This window comes from Ahaetulla prasina, chromosome 1 (assembly GCF_028640845.1).
Source record: "Ahaetulla prasina isolate Xishuangbanna chromosome 1, ASM2864084v1, whole genome shotgun sequence".
NCBI classification, from domain to species: domain Eukaryota; kingdom Metazoa; phylum Chordata; class Lepidosauria; order Squamata; family Colubridae; genus Ahaetulla; species Ahaetulla prasina.
This window is the reverse complement of record NC_080539.1, coordinates 165,048,930-165,068,297: the sequence shown is the minus strand read 5'-3', so window position 1 is coordinate 165,068,297 and position 19,368 is coordinate 165,048,930. Positions and strand designations below refer to the sequence as shown.

At 42.8% G+C, this 19,368-nt stretch overlaps 2 protein-coding genes across 3 annotated transcripts in view; both read left to right on the top strand.

Annotated features, from left to right (window-relative positions):
* SPATA24 (spermatogenesis associated 24) overlaps positions 1 to 11,087 on the top strand; it is a 40,272-nt gene extending 29,185 nt beyond the window's left edge. Inside the window, exon 7 of one of the 2 annotated variants that reach the window (XR_009154863.1) lies at positions 4,698 to 11,082. Coding sequence is in view for 1 of the 2 variants with exons in the window: in XM_058180634.1 (XP_058036617.1) it covers positions 4,698 to 4,701 (4 nt within the window). In the remaining variant the exon portion in view is untranslated. Of the gene's footprint in view, positions 1 to 4,697 lie in introns of both variants that reach the window. The other variant, XM_058180634.1, reaches the window with a different exon arrangement.
* A 354-nt stretch (positions 11,088 to 11,441) lies between these two features.
* The window catches only part of LRRC63 (leucine rich repeat containing 63), a 36,736-nt gene continuing 28,809 nt past the window's right edge, over positions 11,442 to 19,368 (top strand). Inside the window, exons 1-3 of the mRNA XM_058180443.1 lie at positions 11,442 to 11,729; positions 17,316 to 17,385; positions 17,546 to 17,614. The gene's annotated coding sequence lies outside the window, so the exon portion shown is untranslated. The remainder of the gene's footprint in view (positions 11,730 to 17,315; positions 17,386 to 17,545; positions 17,615 to 19,368) is intronic.

Below are 19,368 nucleotides of genomic sequence, written 5' to 3'. Positions count from 1 at the left end.
ATTTGGGCAGGTGCAGTTGATATCTCCATCTCTACAGCATTGTGGACATGCAGGAGAATGACCATATTGCTATTTGATTACCAGATGTTGTGAAACCTCTGGGAATAAGGAGGTAAAGGAGGGTTATTGTTTTTGGATTGTAAACATCTAGATGTCGGTGAAGAGACACCTAAAACTTTCTTTGCTGCAATCTCATGATCACCCGCAGGTTTCACACCAGATCTGATAGCTCTCCGATTAAAGGCCATCTTAGTCTGTCTGTGGACTAGAGAAGACAAAATAGCCCTTCTTCCCTTGACAGCCTCTTTCAGTAGCCATACCAGTTGCTTTCAACAGAAAAAAAATACTGCTGCCGATAAAAAGTGGAAGTAAAGTCAGTCTGTTGTAGCTGCCCTCCCTTTGATCCATTCTATCGAAGGCTAGGATGCCAAACTAGAGTAAGAAGATTATGATAAGCACTGGAATAAAATCACTGTCTCCTTTTTTTGGTGCCCTTTGTCCCTAAATTATTCTAATTCCCAGCCTTTTGGTGTAATAACATAGAGGCCAGACTTCTGTGAGGTTAGTTTTTCTCATCACAATAGCTGTAAATAAGAGAAACTTTGTGAGATATTTCCCCAGTATGTGTCATTTCAAAGGGGCCTCACTCCTTTACTCCTGCTTTGGTCTTCCCTTCAGGTTTCCCAAATCCTATTAGCTGTACCCTTCCATTTAACGCCTAACGTGAGCCACAAAATGTCCACAATAGTACAATCTTTACTAGTTCAGCCTTTGCTGATGATTCTGCCTTTTCCCTTTCATAGAAATGTATAGCTACATACAAAGTTACATAATGGGCAGAAACATGTCAGGGATAAGGAAAACAATATCAATATGATAAACAATATCAATATGATAAGGAAAACAATAACAATATGAGGTCTGTAAGGGGCGTGCATAAGAGCACAAGCGTGCCTACTGTTCCTGTCCTAGTGTTCCCTTTCATTATATCCAATTAATATAGTTATTACATACTTATGCTTATATATATATGCTTATATATTGTATAGTTATTTCATACTTATGCTCATGTTTACTGTTGTGACAAATAAATAAATAAATAAATAAAATATGCAATGTTTCTGAAATAGTAAAGCTTTTAAAGACAGCAAAGTTCGAGCCAGAATCAAATAAAAGGTTGAAGGTGAGGCTGAGGAGACAGAATCAACCACAACATTTACAAATAGCACCTCTAGCTCCTTCTTTTGATTTGTACTCTTAAAAATCTAATTTTTCCCTGCAATTGTCTAGATACGATCTGGAAAGTTGTTAAGCATATTTGATCCCTGCAATTTTGAAAATTTAATTTCATTCAGTGTTGCTTTCCCTCTGTAATGTGTGGTGTAGCTGAGAAAGGCCCATCTCTTTGGACCTCTTTTAAAAATGGGTTGATGCCCTCATTATAAGCATGATAATGGTTTATCAAACATTCAGCATATTAGACCACCAAACAAGTTTTACAAACCATAATGTAAGAACTCCCACGGCATCTAAATTATCATGTTGTTGGTTTTCAATTTTGGCTTAGCATCAGGGGTGAAATGCTCCCAGTTCGCACCGGCTCGCCTGATTAGGTAGCGATGGCTGCTGCTGGTTCGGAGGACCGGTAACAAAAATCCCTGGCCCCGCCCGCCCCCCGCCTCTGCTGAGCCGCACCATCAGCAGAGGTTTTTTTTTTTACTTTTAAAAGTTTTTCTTCAGCCGAAACATGCCTTTAAAAGTAAAAAAAAAACCCTCCTGTGGCTGAGCAGAGATCATCAAAACCCTTTAAAGTTTTTTTTTTAAAAACCCTCTTCAGCCGAAGGGAGAAAAAAAACAAGAAAAAAACGAGGTTTTAAAAGCCTCCTCTGGCGATCCCAGAGGAGTTTCCTGATCCTCACAGGCTTTTAAACTCACTTTTTAACAGCCCCCACTTACAAGAGCTCCCACCCATGCCAAGCCAATTCCCCCTCCTCACTTACCTATAATTACCGCTCTTTCGGGCTGGCAGCGGCATGCTTTCTTCAGCTACTGAAAAAAAAAAGCTTGCTTTGACTTCCTGCTTTGCTGAATGAGGAACTCTGGGAGTTGAAGTCCACAAACTAAGTTACTAAGGTCGGAGACCCCTGTTCTAAAAAAATAAATAAAAATAATAAAATAAAATATTTGTGCAGTTTTCTGAGATTTGGTGTGTTTCTGTAGTGTTTCACTCTAACTACACAAACACACAAAATCTCACAAAGCTGTATGTGGCATTGTGTGTGTGTGTCAGTTGTGTTGTGTGTGTGTAAAGTGTGGGGTTCCTGCTTGTTGCAGGGGCCATTTTGGGTGAAGTGCAGCTGCTTTTACATTGTGTGTGAGTCAGTTGTGTTGTATTGTGTGTGTGTAAAGTGTGAAAGTTGTTTTTTATTATTTATTGTTATTGGCCGCGCCCACCCAGTCCTCTGACCACCAAGCCACATCCACCAATTAAGCCACGCCCACAGAACCGGTAGGGAAAATTTTTAGATTTCACCCCTGCTTAGCATTATGTATGAACCTCACTGTAGCCATCTAAGTACTCAAGAATTTCTCTATTAATGTATGTAACAAAGGTATAGCCTCTTATTTTTCAGTTAAACTGCTTTCCTCTTTTGCCTATTTGCAACTGTAAGATTTTTTCCCAGCCCAGCCCTTTAGAGGCAGCTTTCTCCAACTCTAAGGGAAGCTTCTAGATGAAGCTCTTATTAGGTATATTCTGTTTTGTATTTTGTAAATGGGCATAAGTGATCTAGATAACATGATTTTCCATGTATTGTCATATACCTTCTCTATGGCCCACTGACTTTTCCTTGTGCTAGAAAGAAGAAAAATAAAATACAATCCCACAGCAAAAGAATGGCTGAAAATATTACTTTTGTCTCTGTTTGTATATTTTTGCATCAGAGGTGGGTTTCAGCAGGTTCTGACTAGTTCTGAAGAACCGGTAGCAGAATTTTTGAGTAGTTCGGAGAACCGCTAGTAAAAATTCTGACTGGCCCCACCCTCATCTATTCTCTGCCTCCCAAGTCCCAGCTGATCTGGAGGAAATGGGGATTTTGCAGTCACCTTCCCCTGGAGTGGGGTGGGAATGGATATTTTACAGTATCCTTCCCCTGCCATGCCCACCAAGCCACACCCACAGAATGGTAGTAAAAATTTTGAAACCCACCACTGCTTTGCATGGATTCTGTAAAATATGATCAGCAAACCATAGCAGGAACTTCACACCATCTGCTTTGCCAAAACCAAACCAACCAGACGGTGGTTTAATTTTACTCTGAACTGAGCATTGATGTGGAATGTTGTCTGTCCCGTTTATTGAACGCAGGAAGGGGTTAATGTTTTCTCTCTGCACTATGGAGATCCTGCCAGTTTTTACCCATCAATTGACTCACAGAGGAACTAAGACTAATTGTTTTCTTTTAGTTTTTATGCCAACTGGCAACTCAAGGAGGGAGGCCCAGTCTGTGCCACTGCTTTGGAACGTTTAAAGAGACAACAAGCAAAAATCCTGAGAATGTGATGTTTTGCATAGTTATGCAAACTATTCTGACCAGATTTCTCCAAACTTGGTCTCTAAGATGTGCATCTGGAACTCCTATCATCCTTGACCGCAGGCCTTGATCTGGAATCCACTAAGCTGGCAAAGTGATTCAGGCACCGATAAATTCATTCAGAGTAATGTCTCTGTTAGACTAGTTCAAGGTCATGAGCGTTTGTTGGTTGTGTTTGCACAACACACTGAACTTCAAACCAGTCAACCTCATACCACAGTAATGGTACAACTATAATATTACTAAGAAAACAACAACACATGGTTACACAGTTGTCAGCATGCTATTCTTTCACAATCACAGACAGCAAAGAAAGAGTGCCTTGTTGATTTTGCAGCTACCCTTTTATAGAAACTGTTCGGACTTTTTGCAGATGCCTAGAAAATTGCACACAATATATGCTGGGATGAGCACTGGCAATTTATTCTACATTTTTTTAGACTAATGTAATAATAATAATAATGTAATAATGTAATAATAATAATGTAGAGAATGCAACAATAGATTCAAACTTAATGTTAACTGCTTCACTCTTGATTGCAGAAAATATGATTTTTGTAACAGCTTGGAACACACTGCCTGACTCTGTGGTCTCTTCTCAAACTCCCAAAAGCTTTAACCAAAAACTGTCTACCATTGACCTCACCCCATTCCTAAGTGGACTATAAGGGGCGTGCATAAGAGCACAAAAGTGCCTACCGTTCCTGTCCTAATGTTTCCTTTCATTATATCAAATTAATACAATTATTACATACTTTTTCTCATATATATGCTTATATGATATTTTGCTGATTTATGTTGATGTTTGTGTATACTGTTGTGACAAAATAAAATAAAATAAATAAAAACATTTTTTTGCTGCTCCAGCAAAAATAGTGGAGGGGAGGGGTTCTCTTTTTCTATTGGTTGGCTGGAAGGATCGTAGTGATTTGTTCATGGTATTCTCTGCATTTCAGATTAGGAGAAATGAAGAAAAAAATTGTTCCAAATTGGTAGAAACACTGTGGGGTAAATGTGTTCTTAGTTAGCTGCCAACCTGAAGCCTTTCCCTTATTAACTATCAATCTCTGTTTTTCTCTCTCCTTTCTACCTGTTTCTGAGCAGATGAGGCTACCCAAGGATCACGTCACTTCTGGAAAGGGGAATTTTCTTCTGCGCAGTAATTTGTAACATTAAGCTACTTCTGAAATGAGAGAAAGTATCTTTGGTGTCTGGTTGTCACAAACAAGTCGGTACAAGTAATATGTCAAAGTTTGATCTTGTTCAGCTGTCCTGAAGCAAGCTTACACCTCAGTTCTCAAATGTTCATGTACTTATAAAAAAAATTGATGATAGCTATTGCTTGTAGCATAATTTCTTGCTAGGTTACATTAATTAACTATTTACTCTGGTCCAATATGATCGGGAATCTTTTTTCTATAATCTAAACCAAGAGGAAGACATTTGTTTTGGTCTTGTTTGGAGAGAGAAAACGATCGTTTATAAATAAGAGGATTCTTGAAGCAACTGCAGTTCGGGTCCATCTCTACCTCTGGTTCATTTGACATGTCTGAGTACATCTTTTAATCAATATTTGCACAATTGAATCGGCTTTAGTGAGGCAGGAATCACCAACAGCTTTTATCACAGCCACTTCCCTTAGGCATCAAGCAACCTGCCAGGCCTGTCAAACTGGCGACCCACGGGCTGGATGCATCATGTGTAGGCCATGCTCACCCCGCTGCACAAAGGCAAAAAAAGTCACATGACGTGATCGAGTTTGACACCCATGATTTAGATCAGGGGCCTCCAATGTTGGCAACTTTAAGCTTGGCGGACTTCAACTCCCAGATTTCCCCAGCCAGCTGACTGGGGAATTCTGACAGTTGAAGTCCCCCAGGCTTAATGTTGCCATAGTTGGAGACCCCTGATTTAGATGGTTGAGGTGAAGAAGCCTAGACTTTGGAACTTCCAAAATTAAGGTCTCTTTGCACTTCAAAGTGCATTGACTTTTTGCACTTCCTTTGCACTGCTGCGTTTGAAGCTTTCTTCTTGTCTGTGAAAAAAGATTCTAATCTATATTAGTCATGTCTCTTGCTTAAGTCTAACTGAAATGTCTGGAAGTATGTAATCCACTACTAAACCAGGCTACAAAGCTTGACACTATCCATGTGGTCACACAGCAATTCTACCTGCTTAATTTTTCTTTTATAGAAAAGCTGCTGTATACGAATCCGGCCAGTCATCTAGCTTAGCCTGGGGCAATTGACACAAATTAGTAGCACCTTATCAGAGCTTCCAGCTGATTTTTCTTTTCTCCCTTATCTCTAGATGAAGATCCAACCTTAGACCTTCTGCATACAAACCATATGCTCCAGTTGAGCAAAATCTCTCTTTACTATATTGTATTATGTGATATTAACCTATATGCAATCTCTGAGATCCTTCAGAACTTTTTATTTAAAGAGTAATAACTTTCAGAGGCTTAGTGTATGTTTTGTAGACTAAGACCTCAAGCTGTATAGCATCTTAGTCTTACAGACAAAATAACAAGCCCGTAAGAATGCGTTATGCTATAATCAGAATATATAGAACACTCACAAATCCTATTTCCTTAGACTGGAAAGGATATAAAAACTCATGTTTTGTTTTTTTGTTGCTGAACTGGCTTTCTTTTCTGATGTTAAAAAAAAAACCAAATGCAGATTGAGAACAAAATTGAAAGTTAATTTGGATAAAGAAGAAGATGGGATAGATGGCAGGGGTGTCAAACTCAATTTCATGGAGGCCCGCATCAGGGTTGTGTTTGACCTCAGGGGGCCGGGGTAGGTGTGGCCAGGGTGGGTGTAGCTAGCTCAATGTCACTCCTGTCAGGGGCACATGTGGTGGCCCAAGCACTCAAGCTCTATTTTCACTGTCAGAGGGGTTCAGGAGGCTGTGGCAGTTGAAAACGGAGCTCAGGTGCCCGTTTTCACTGGCAGAAGCACTGTGGGCTGGTCCTTCACTGTTTCCAGGGAGGCCCCGTGGGCCAGATCTAAGTACCTCACGGGCCGCATCTGGCACCCGGGCCTTGACTTTGACACCCCTGGGATAGGGAATCCATTGAACATGATGAAGGATTACTAGTAAGAAGACTGAGGATAATTGAGCAGTATTAGATGAAAGGTCTAGATGTTGTTAGCCAGTTGTGTTTTCCTACTCTTTCTTCCAAATTTTTTCTTTGCCCCACAAAAGTATCTCAAATGGGAAAAGGTGGAAGAGCTGCAGAATGATTTTTGAAGCTTACAGGCTGGAATATAGATTCATCAACAGAGTGAGATGACACCCCTCCTGCTATACAGGTAGTCCTCGATTTAAAACCATTCGTTTAGTGACCCTTCAAAGTTGCAACAGTGCTGAAAAAGTGACTTTATGATCATTTCTCACTCTAATGACCGTTGCAGCATCCCCGTCACGTGATTAAAATGAATACGTTTATGACAGTTGCAGTGTCCTGGGGTCATGTGATCAGGGCCAGAATGGTGCAGTGGTTAGAGTGCAGTATTGCAGGCTAACTCTGCCCAGTGCCTGGAGTTCGATCCTGACAGGCTTGAGGTGGGCTTGAGGTTGACTCAGCCTTCCATCCTTCTGAGTCAGTAAAATGAGGACCCAGATTGTGGGATCAATATGCTGATTTTGTAAACTGCTGTAAAGGACAATGAAGCAGTATATAAGTCTAAGTGCTATTGCTAGTGTTACCATCTTTTGCATGGTGATATGGTGAATGGGGAAGCCAGATTCACTTAATAACCATGTTACTAAAAAGTTGTAAAATGGGGCATAAATCACTTAACAACTGTCTTGCTTAGCAACAGAAATTTTGGGCTCAATTGTTGTTGTAAGTCGAGGACTACTTGTATTCCCATGATAACACTAGCTCAAGACTTGTGCAGTAATACTAACTTTAAATTAATGACTTTACACCTCTCTCCCCCCCCTCTCTCTCCCCCTCCCTCCCTCCCTCTCTCTGAATTGCTTCCTGGTCTGGTTTAGTCCTTCTAGTTTTCTTGGCATGATTTTTGACTGGAGAATTCTGGGAGTTGAACTTCACATATTCTAAAGTTAGCAAGTTTGAATGACACTGATCAAGCAGGTACCAAGCAGGAGCTGCTAAGAGTCATTTGACCATAAGCATTCCATGTAGGAGAACAACCATCACTGTGAACTACGGCTTACAAATTCTGCAAGAGAAAGGTAGAGGAGATATGTGCATTCATTTTTTTTGGCCATCAAACAAGATGAAGAAAGATGTGGTCTGTTTTCCAATCACATAGGAGCAAAGGGTTAGGGTTGCTTGTTGTGCCTTTGGAGCCTTTCTGTAGAAGGAAGAGTCAAGTGAAGGTAATATATAGAAGAAAGGGGGGAAGATGAGTGAGAACCAGAGAGAATCAGTATTAAATAAAACATCTGAATCCCGAAAATTCTGAAAGTTCTATTTTTAATTTTATGTGAAAGGTGATTTTTAGGTAGTTCACCACAGTAACAGAGCAACCTTAATCAAGAACCCAGGCACCACTGGATTTCCCTCCTTATTTTAGAACCCTATGTGTTTTTGGAGCAATATTTTGCAAAAGGCTAGCAAAGGGAGTTTTAAGCAAAACCCATCAGCACACAGCAGTCTCACTATATAAGCCTCACAGCCAGATACCACCATCCTCATATTTCATACATCATATTATCTTATATTGGCAGCCAGGCATGAAAGGATGTCGGGAACAGGATTTGTCTACATGCCCGCAGCACAAAGCCAAAGTAGGTTACTTTGAAGTGCAGGTGAATATGATATCCATATAGAACTGTTATCTTTTGCAGGGTGTAAAGTGATAGACTCCTTTCTCACAATCTTTGAGACCAATCTGCACCATACATTTGCCAAAAGAAGATCCACTTGATGCATCTCAGTTGGACACTGATCCGCAAAAGCATATAATACCATAATCTGTCTGTTAATCTCATATGTCATACACGGTTCTTGTTTGTGCTTTCTTTTTAAATTTTATATTAATACTTGGTTTGTGGTGCAAAACACTTTTGAATGATTAAGACTCAAACAGAGCTTTTAGGTTAGTCTTTGGATAAAGTCTGTATTTGGTGGAGTGAATGTAAGAGATCACCATTTTGTAGTATTTACTGTATATGTTGGCCTGGAGAGCTTTTAATGATAATTTCTAATGAAAACAATGGTTCTTCTTAAATACCCTGTGGCTGAGTAATTGTTGGTTGTTTTACAGTACTGGGATATACTTGAACAAACTCAGTGTCTGGAAGGATGTCATTCTATCTGTGATATGTAAAGAGAAATTACTACAGTACTGACATCATGCAATGTTTATAATATTTCTTAAGTTTCTACAATTTACTATTTAACCTTAATAATATGAGATTAAAAAAAATGCACCAGGTATGTAACTAGGTATAATATATGAAAACTGAAATGACTATTGTAATTTAATAATAAAGACTTTATATAGGTAAAGAGGTATTGCCAGATGTGTTATATATTTATTTATCACCCTTGTGGAACGTATCAACTAGACCAGGGGTGTCAAACTGAAGGCCCGCAGGCCAGATCTGGCCCACGGGTGCTTAGATCTGGGCCCATGGGGCTGCCCTGGAAACAGCAAAGGACCGGCCCGCGATGCCTCTGCCAGTGAAAATGGAGTTTGGGAAGGCCTCATGCACTTCTGTGTTCATCTGCGATGACCTCCTTCAACCCTCTGCCAGAGAAAACAGAGCGCAGGAGGGCTGCGTGGCCCTCCCAAGCTCCATTTTTTCTGGCAGAACATTCAGGCCTCCACAGGGGGGAGCACCCAACATAAGTGATGTCAAGTTGGCCGTGCCCCCCGTGCCCCCCGAGGTCAAACACAACCCTGATGCAGCCCTCAATGAAATCAAGTTTGACACCCATGAACTAGACTATATCAAATGCAACACCTGTTTTGATTCTCAAGTTAAAAAAAAATAGAAAAATACTTTTCACCATATTTACTAAGATCTAGTTCATTACGCTGAGCATAATGGGGGTCTTTGCCTTAAGGTCAATATTTATATAAATATAGTCCATTGGCTTTCATGGCTTTGTTGTATGTTGTAAGAATCTGATCTAAATCAGAAGGCTACAACATGTGCATTTACTGAAATGGTGGGTAATCAAGTTCCAGTTCTGGAAGGTCCACTGAGTTTTTCGTGGGTAGATTTTTATACGAGGCTCCTCTGTTGATGACCCCTCCTACCTAACATCTTTCTATGTAGTGTGTTCACTGGTAGGTGAAGAGAAGAACGATAATTTTACTTTTTTTCCAGTTATTTGGGCTAAAAGTAAAACGTGACAGAGCCAGTTACAAAAGAAGAATGGGAAAAAGGAGGAGAACATCTATTATTCACTGGTCCACCAGTGAACCTGCTTTTTTAAAAAGTTTCACCAGTCCACTAATGGAAAAGAAGAAAAGTTTTTCACTATTTATTGACACGCTAGTTGTACAAATGGATAGGAACTAGTAAACTGACCAAATTTATTGGAAATATATAAATAATCCATATTATATTTTACTTAGACCTACATCAGAGGATGGTGGAGTGCAAAATTTACATGTCTCTGTTTTTTTTCTTAGAGACGTAACACCTCCAAAATAGGTGGCAGCAACCAGTGACTAGAGGGCATGCCAGCGGCTCCATACAGCAGCCAAGAGGAATGCAAATGTGGCTTAGATAAAATTAAACTGTGGAACCCACAAGGCTGGTTTCAATCTGGTACAAGTTGTAACACACCAGTTTTGAAGCAGAGCAGGAAAGCATGATTGTAGCTGCCCCTACACCACAAAAGGATAAGCTGAGGGTGACACTGTCCATTGAAGGCACTTCAATTAAATTGTTAAAACATTGCTAGCTAGCAGATTATGTGGAAGAGCCCCACTTATAAATTGGATTCACAAATCATACGTCATGATTTCTTGAACCAAAATTTGTGAGGTAAAAAAAAACCCATTTAGCTAAGTTTATCCTAACATGCAGAGCCATAAACAACAGTTTATAAACTACAGTTCTTGAATCCATATAATTCTCACAAATGGAGCAGATTTGGAGACAACCCTATGGTTGTAGTGATGTTCCACATTTATAATCTCACCTGCTACATGCCTTAGATCAGGGGTCTGCATACTTGGCTCTTTTGTGGACTTCAACTCCCACAGTTCAATTCTGTGAGTTGAAGTCCACAAGTCTTAAAAGAGCCATGTTTGCAGACCCCTGTCCTAGATTAACCACTGAATAGCTTTGAAGCAGTGGTGGAATTCAAATTTTTTTACTACCGGTTCTGTGGGCGTGGCTTGGTGGGCATGGTGCAGTTTGGTGGGTGTGGCTTATTGGGTGTGGCAAGGGAAGGATACTGCAAAATCTCCATTCCCAACCCACTCCAGGGGAAGGATACTGCAAAATCTCTATTCCTCCCTCACTCCTGGGGGAAGGATATTGAAAAATCTCCATTCCCACTCACTCTGGGGCCAGCCAACGTTGGTATTTGCCAATTCTCCAAACTACTCAAAATTTCTGCTACCAGTTCTGTCAGAATCTGCTGGATTTCACCCCTGCTTTGAAGAGCAGCTGGAATCCCACATTTATTCCATTTTTCTATTCATACAACAGTTTTTACACCTCCACTTAACCCAAAGGTGCTTTTTCCAAAGTCAACTGGATTTTCTTTGTTTTTTTCTTTGAAGATCTTTTGTTTCTCATCCCAGAAGCTTCTTCAGTTTTGACTGAATGGTGGGGAATTCAGTAAGACTTCCCACCATTCAGTCAGAACTGATGAAGTTTCTTGGATGAGAAGTGAAATGTTTTCAAAGAAAAAACAAAGAAAGTTCAGTTGCCTTTTGAAAAACCATGTCTAGGACAGCCACAACCTATATAACTGAAAATCTCCACAGACATCTTCTCTTAAGTCTACAGTGATCTACAGTATGAATCAGTTCCCTTACTGATTATATGGATTCTTCCCTTCTGATTCTTTCTAGAATGGAATGGCCATTTATTCCCTTAGTGACATATTGTTCCTTTGTCTCCCAGAATGTTAGGTACACCTTGCCAGTCCAGCAGAGCATGGCTCCACCTTACAATAGGAAGGTAAGAATTCACTAGTTTCTCCATTTTCTGAGAAGAGCTAAAAAGGTTAGATCACATGGTTTAGTTTTAGTTTAGTTTAGTTTAGTTTTATTAGATTTTTATACCGCCCTTCTCCCGAAGGACTCAGGGCGGTGTACAGCCGAAGTAAAATACAGAGTATAAACAATTAAAAGAAATTAAAAGAAACTATTAATAAATGGCCAATAATTTAAAAATTTAAAAAGTTTACAAATGTTTAAAATCTCTAAAACCCCAATTTAAAATCACTATTTATGCCAGTCCTGCTTGAATAAATAAGTATGTTTTTAGCTCACGACGGAAGGTCCGAAGATCAGGAACTTGACGTAAGCCAGGGGGGAGTTCGTTCCAGAGCGTCGGTGCTCCCACAGAGAAGGCCCTACCCCTGGGAGCCGCCAGCCGACATTGTTTGGCGGACGGCACCTGAGAAGGCCTCTCTGTGAGAGCGTCTGGTCGATGGGAGGCATACGGTAACAGCAGGCGGTCTCGTAAGTACCCGGGTCCTAAGCCATGGAGCGCTTTAAAGGTGGTAACCAGGATCTTGAAGCGCACCCGAAAGACCACAGGAAGCCAGTGCAAACTACGGAGCAGAGGTGTTATGTGGGAGCCTCGAGCGGCTCCCATTACCACTCGCGCAGCTGCATTCTGGACTAACTGCAGCCTCCGGGTGCACCTCAAGGGCAGCCCCATGTAGAGAGCATTGCAATAATCCAGCCGAGACGTAACCAGAGCGTGAGTGACCGTGCATAAGGCATCCCGGTCAAGGAGGGGACGCAACTGGCGAACCAAGCGAACTTGGTAAAAAGCCCTCCTGGTGACGGCTGCCAGATGTTCCTCAAAGGACAGCCGGCCATCCAGGAGGACGCCCAAGTTGCGAACCACCTTCTTTGGGGCCACTAACTCGCCCCCAACAGTCAGCTGCGGATGCAGCTGACTGTACCGGGGTGCCGGAACCCACAGCCACTCCGTCTTGGAGGGATTGAGCTTGAGTCTGTTTCTCCCCATCCAGACCCGTACGGCTTCCAGGCACCGGGACAGCACTTCGACCGCTTCGTTGGGGTGGTCCGGGGTGGAAAAGTACAGCTGAGTATCATCAGCGTACAGATGATAACTCACCCCGAACCCACTGATGACCTCGCCCAGCGGCTTCATGTAGATGTTGAACAGGGTAGGCGAGAGAATCGACCCCTGGGGTACCCCACAAGTGAGGCCCCTCGAGGGCGACCTCTGCCCCCCTGTCAACACCGACTGCGACCGGTCAGAGAGATAGGAGGAGAACCACCGATAAACGGTGCCTCCCACTCCCAATCCCTCCAACCGGCGCAGCAGGATACCATGGTCGATGGTATCAAAAGCCGCTGAAAGATCTAATAGGACCAAGGCAGAGGAACAGCCCCTGTCCCTGGCCCTCCAGAGGTCATCCACCAACGCGACCAAAGCCGTCTCCGTGCTATAACCGGGCCGGAAGCCGGACTGGAACGGGTCTAGATAGACAGCTTCCTCCAGGTGCCGGGGAAGCTGCCATGCACCCACCCCCTCTCCACCCTTCGCTAAAAAGCGAAGGTTGGAGACTGGACGATAATTTCCCAAAATAGCTGGGTCCAGGGAAGGCTTCTTCAGGAGAGGTCTCACCACCGCCTCCTTCAAGGTGGCGGGGAAAACCCCTTCAGCTAAAGAAGCATTTATAATCCCCTGGAACCAGCCTCGTGTCACTTCCTGAGCAGCCAGTACTAACCAGGAAGGACACGGGTCCAGTAAACATGTGGTCGCATGCAACCTCCCCAGCAACCTGTCCACGTCCTCGGGAGCCACAGAATCAAACTCATCCCAAATAACCTCAACAAGACGAGTCTCTGTCACCTCAGCTGAATCATCGCAATCATGATCCAAACCATCACGAAGCTGAACGATTTTATCGTATAGATAACCGTTAAACTCCTCGGCTCGACCCTGCAAGGGGTCATCCCGCCCCTCTTGTTGAAGGAGGGAACGGGTCACCCGAAACAGGGCGGCCGGGCGGTTATTTGCCGACGCAATGAGGGTGGAAACGTAGGAGCGTTTCGCCTCCCTCATTGCCACTAGGTAAGTCCTGGTAAAGGACCTCACTAGTGTCCGATCAGCCTCGGACCTGCTGGACCTCCAAACACTCTCTAGGCGTCTTCTCCGGCGTTTCATCTCTCTCAGCTCCCCAGAGAACCAGGGAGCCAATTGAGATCTGCGCCGGGTCAGAGGCCGCAAAGGCACGACACGGTCCAAAGCCCCAGCCGCGGCCCGATCCCAAGCCGCAACTAGTTCTTCAGTCGTGCCGTGGGTAAGATCCTCAGGAAACGGCCCAAGCTCCGTCAGAAACCTCTCCGGGTCCATCAGGCGCCTGGGACGGAACCAACGATCGGCTCCGCCTCCCTGCAGTGGTGAGCAGCGGTTCGAAAGTCTAGGCGAAGGAGAAATGATCCGACCATGACAATGGTTCTTTCACTATATCTCCTAATTCCAGATCATTAACCCACTGACCAGAGATAAAAATCAAGTCTAGCGTGCCTCCCCCGATGTGTGTAGGGCCATCAGTTACTTGAATCAGGTCCAAGGCCGTCATGGAGGCCTGGAACTCCTGAACCACTGTTGATGACAAGCCGGCCGATGGCAAGTTGAAATCTCCCAAGACCAAAAGTCTGGGGATCTCAACCGCCACGCCAGCAAGCACCTCCAGTAGCTCAGGTAGGGCTGTAGTCACGCAGCAAGGAGCCAGGTACGTGATCAACAACCCCATCTGATTACGATGGCCCCACTTCACAAGGAGGGATTCACAGCCAGCTATCTGAGGAACAGTGGACTCCCTTGGCTCCAGACTCTCTCTAATCACAACCGCCACCCCGCCACCCCTACCCTGGGCCCTCGGCTGATGGAATGCACAGAAACCCGGCGGGCACAGTTCTACCAGGGGTACACCCCCTTCTGTGCCCAACCAGGTCTCTGTAATGCCCATAAGGTCCGCGGACTCCCCCTGAATCAGATCGCAAATCAGGGGAGCCTTATTAACCACGGACCGGGCATTGCAGAGCATCAGCCGTAGGCCCGAGCTCTGAGGATCTTGACCATCCGGGGAACGAGTAGGGACTAGGGGGCCGGAGCACGTGATCGCCTTTAAACATCGACCACGTGCTCCCAAAGAATGATACGGCCCCCTGCCTCCGCCATATCTGCCCCTCCCACTTACCGTACAGATGGAATGATATTCTCTGCTCTGTTCAAACCCCTCCCCTCCTGTCTTCGGACCAGCTAAAATAATGTCGTGAGCGCGCGCTAGGACTGGACATACCCTCCCCGACGGGACTGAAAAGCACTTTTTTCCCCCACAACTAATTTGGAAATCAGCATTGCAAAAGGCTTTTGTGTTTATATGATCTACCACCTGACCAAAGAAAACTGTTTAGATGCAATCCGAATACCACTGAAATAAATATTTTAATCCTTCTTAACAGGTGCTTCTGATCTATATAGGCATTCTGAATAGACAGCTGGGAGATGACAAGAGGAAGTTATATACACAGTTTGAGAGCTAAATCTTAGTGCTTCTTCTTTAGAAATGGGACAAAATCATCTTCAGGAAGCTTGGTTTAATCAGATCAGAAATCAGGAAATTTCAAGGCTGAGTGGAGTACTAATATAAAACATGACATAGAGCTAAATCAACTTTCAGGGTCTATATGAAACTTACTGATGCATGTGCCTATTTGCGTGTAGATACTGTTGCTAAGGGCCACATAATTTTAGGTAAAACTTCTCCCTGCTCTTTTCTGAAAGTAATTTATATTACTTTGAAAATGGGGTTAAACCACCAGCCTGCCCTTTGGCACTTGGAGATTTCCTGCTCATTCAGAGGCTTAAATTCCTATTCTGCCTTTCTGGTCACTTTCTTGCACTTAAGCCAGTGATGGCAAAGCTTTTGGCCTCAGCATGTCAAAAATTTGGAAATTGCCTAATTTGACTCTGCTGATGTGTAATTTCCACACCCTTGAATGAAATACCAAATGGGACCAATTTTTTCTCTTCCCCTATGTAGTCTACCCTAAACAGTAACACTCAGTGGCAATGCCGAGGCTGGGCCTGAAGTAGAAACCTGGGCCAGCTTCAGCTTCGGCCCTAATGTGTCGCCACTGCCACTCAAAAAGGCTGCTTGTCAGGCCATTTCTCCCAAAGTGTGCAAGCCTTGAGGAATGGCACAATTGCCCTCCGAAGTCCAATGCTTCCCAGGATCTGCCATGGGTCACTTATTTTCAGACAGTGTTTTCTTTCTTGAAAGTCCCCTGTAGCCTACTCAAGGCCTTTGTTCTTAAACAGTTTTGGAGAATGCTCTGCCACAGCCTCTGAAAACGATGTAATAGCATGCCCCGTTCTCGTGTGAAGCCCAGAGGCCATGCAAGAGCACACCGTATTCAAGTGCAGTCTTTGCAGCATCCAAAAATTGTATGAGAATATAGGGCATGGTCAAGAATTGTTGTTCAGTGTTAGTAAACACTATTGTGTCACCCAAAATGTTGTGGCATGTCACCTTTGACACGTATATCATAGGTTCACCATCACTGACTTAGACCTTTATAAAATCTAGTGGCCTTCAGTTAATGCAGACAACTGTAGCAATAGTTGCAGATCCCTGACAATTAGAACTTGGACCAAATTACATATAATGTAGGTAATCTAGAATGAGTCTTGCCGGTGCTTTTTTTCTGTAGAACATACTAGCTCTAGGAGTTATACATTTCAAAGTAGTAAAAGAGTTAAACCACGAGCTCTTGGAACAAAAGTAAAAGTAATCTAAATATTGGAAAGGAAAGGAAAGGAAAGTGAGGAAACGTTAAAATAAATGTTTTAGAAATGTGTATAGTGATATTTCAAGGATTGGAATTGAAATGGATGCTATAAATATTAGTGTCAAAGGAAAAAGTAAGAAAAATGAATATGAAGTTTCTATAATATTTGTAAGGCATCGACAATTATCCTGTTTGTAGCAGGATAACTACCGGTATCAAATAAATAAGGACTGCAAAGGTCATGAGTTGTACCTCTGCCAGAGGCACAAACCCAGTTATTCTCTCTTAGCCCTAGGAAGAAAGTAATGGCAATGGCTTCTGAAAAGCCTTGCCAAGAAAATTGCAAGACTCATCCAGGCAGTTGCCAAGAATTAAAAACTGATTTGCAAGCACAAAAAAGTGTGTCTAGGCTCCATCAGAGGTGGGTTTTAGCAGATTCTGACCAGTTCTGGAGAACCGGTAGCAGAAATTTTGAGTAGTTTGGAGAACCGGTAAATACCACCTTTGACTGGCCCCGCCCCCATCTATTCTCTGCCTCCCAAGTCCCAGCTGATCGAGAGGAAATGGGGATTTTGCAGTAACCTTCGCCCAGGAGTGGGGTGGGAATGGAGATTTTACAGTATCCTTCCTCTGCCATGCCCACCAAGTCATGCCACACCCACCAAGCCACACTCACAGAAACGGTAGTAAAAAAAATTGAAACCCACCACTGAGCTCCATGCTTTTAAGTAGAGAAAACCAAGAGTTACTTTTTGTCTAGGTTTGTCAGAGCTCAGATGTGGAGAAAGAATGGATTCAAATGTCCTGAGTGAATGCCGAGCAGAACCTATGTAAGCAATGGTTGGGAAGGGTAGTCCAGATCAGGCAAACCAAACTTGAAAATCTGTCTCTTTCTCTTTCCCCAAAGACAGAAATTCAGCAATGGAAACAAGGGTGCCTCCCCTTCTCCTGAAAAACCTGACAGCTTCCCATTGATTTACTGTATTCCAGGGCTGCCTAGTGGAACCCATCCATGCAATGAAAAGCTGAACTGTTCCAAGACCTCCTTCAAAAAATACAGTAAACACATTCTGAGATGTCTTTTAAAATAGTCACTTCATTTATTCATTTCAATGATTTGTATACTTGGGTGATTTTAGGAAGTTTGTGGTGTTTCTGCTGCATGATCTTGGCTTAACTTCTATAGCATGCCTAGAGAAGTAGTAGATCAAATGGGTTGCACAATTGTAACTGGGAAATACATACCGAGGTTCAAAACAAGAGGAATGAAGTTACTGGAGGATTATATATATATATATATGTGTGTGTGTGTGTGTGTGTGTGTATGTATGTGTATACATACACACACATATACTGGAGGATTATATATATACTGGATATATATATATGGATTTGTGTGTGTGTGTGTGATGTATGTATGTATGTATGTATGTATGTATGTATATATCTGAAGTGGATTCTATTTACCTTTACTACCGGTTTGCATTGTGCCCATTGTGAGCGCAGATCGCTTTTAATGACGTTCGGGTCAGTGGGCGGAACCGATGCGAACCGGGGGCAACCCATCACTGGTATGTATGTATGTATGCATATATGTATGTATGTATGTAGGTCTTTGGTTATTCGGGTTTTCTCCCGCGTAAAATTGGAAGTGTCTTGGCGACGTTTCGACGAAGTCTCATTCGTCATCTTCAGGCTTCAGCTTCGTGCTTCTGGGAGCAATGTATGATTGCAGCTGTTTCTTCCTTTTTAACTGCTAGTGGGGATTTGAATTGATTGGGTGGGAGCTTGGCTGTGCTCTGATTGGATGGGGTTTTTTTTGTGCTCTGATTGGATGGGGGTGTATACATACAAACAAAATATTGTTTGAAACAAAACATTTTTTCTCAATTTTGAAACCATTTTCCACATTAAATCTGCTCTATTTTTCATATTCTTTATTCGTATCTTCATTTTTAAATTAATTTTATTGTTTGCTCATATCTTCATCTTTTGACTACTATTTTTAAAGCCAGCTAAAGTACCAAGGTCCTTTAATTTTCCATGAGTATTTCTATTCCTTCCAAAGAATCTTCCAAAGAAGAATGACATTGATGGGGATTAGGAGTGAACAATCAATTTGCTCAAGGAGTCTTTTCTCTCACCAACAGATTCTTAGACAGAATGTTGGTTACAGCCCCCTCAAAGACTCTGCATATACATCCTTTACTTATATATTACTTGTGGGTGTATACAGGTAGTCCTTGACTTACAACGGTTTTTTTTAGTGATCATTCAAAGTTACAACAGCACTGAAAAAAGTGATTTATGACCAGTGGTGAAATCTGAACTGATTTGCTACTGATTCGCGCCACATGCCATGCGTATGCTGCGTATGCGCATGCACAGTTTGCACCAAATGCACTGCACACACATGCACAATATGCACCAAAAGGAGGCTTGGGAAGGTGAGTAGAACAGTGGCGCGCCATCTTGGGAACCTTTTTAAAAACTTTTTTAAACCAGTTTGGGTGAATAGGTAGTAAAAAATGCTTTAAAAAAGTTTTTTTAAAAAAGGTTCCGACGATCAGAGCTGTGCCGTGCGAAGAACTGGTAGTAAAAAAATGCTTAAAAAGTAAAAAAAACACGTTCCAACGATCGTGCATCGCTCAGCTGATCATTGAAACCTTTTTTTCAATGATCAGCTGATCATTGAAACAGTGTCGGCTGGCGACCCCCAGGGGAAGGGCCTTCCCTGTGGGGGCACCTACCCTCTGGAATGAGCTTCCCCCAGGACTTCGACAACTTCCTGACCTCCGGATCTTTCGCCGCGA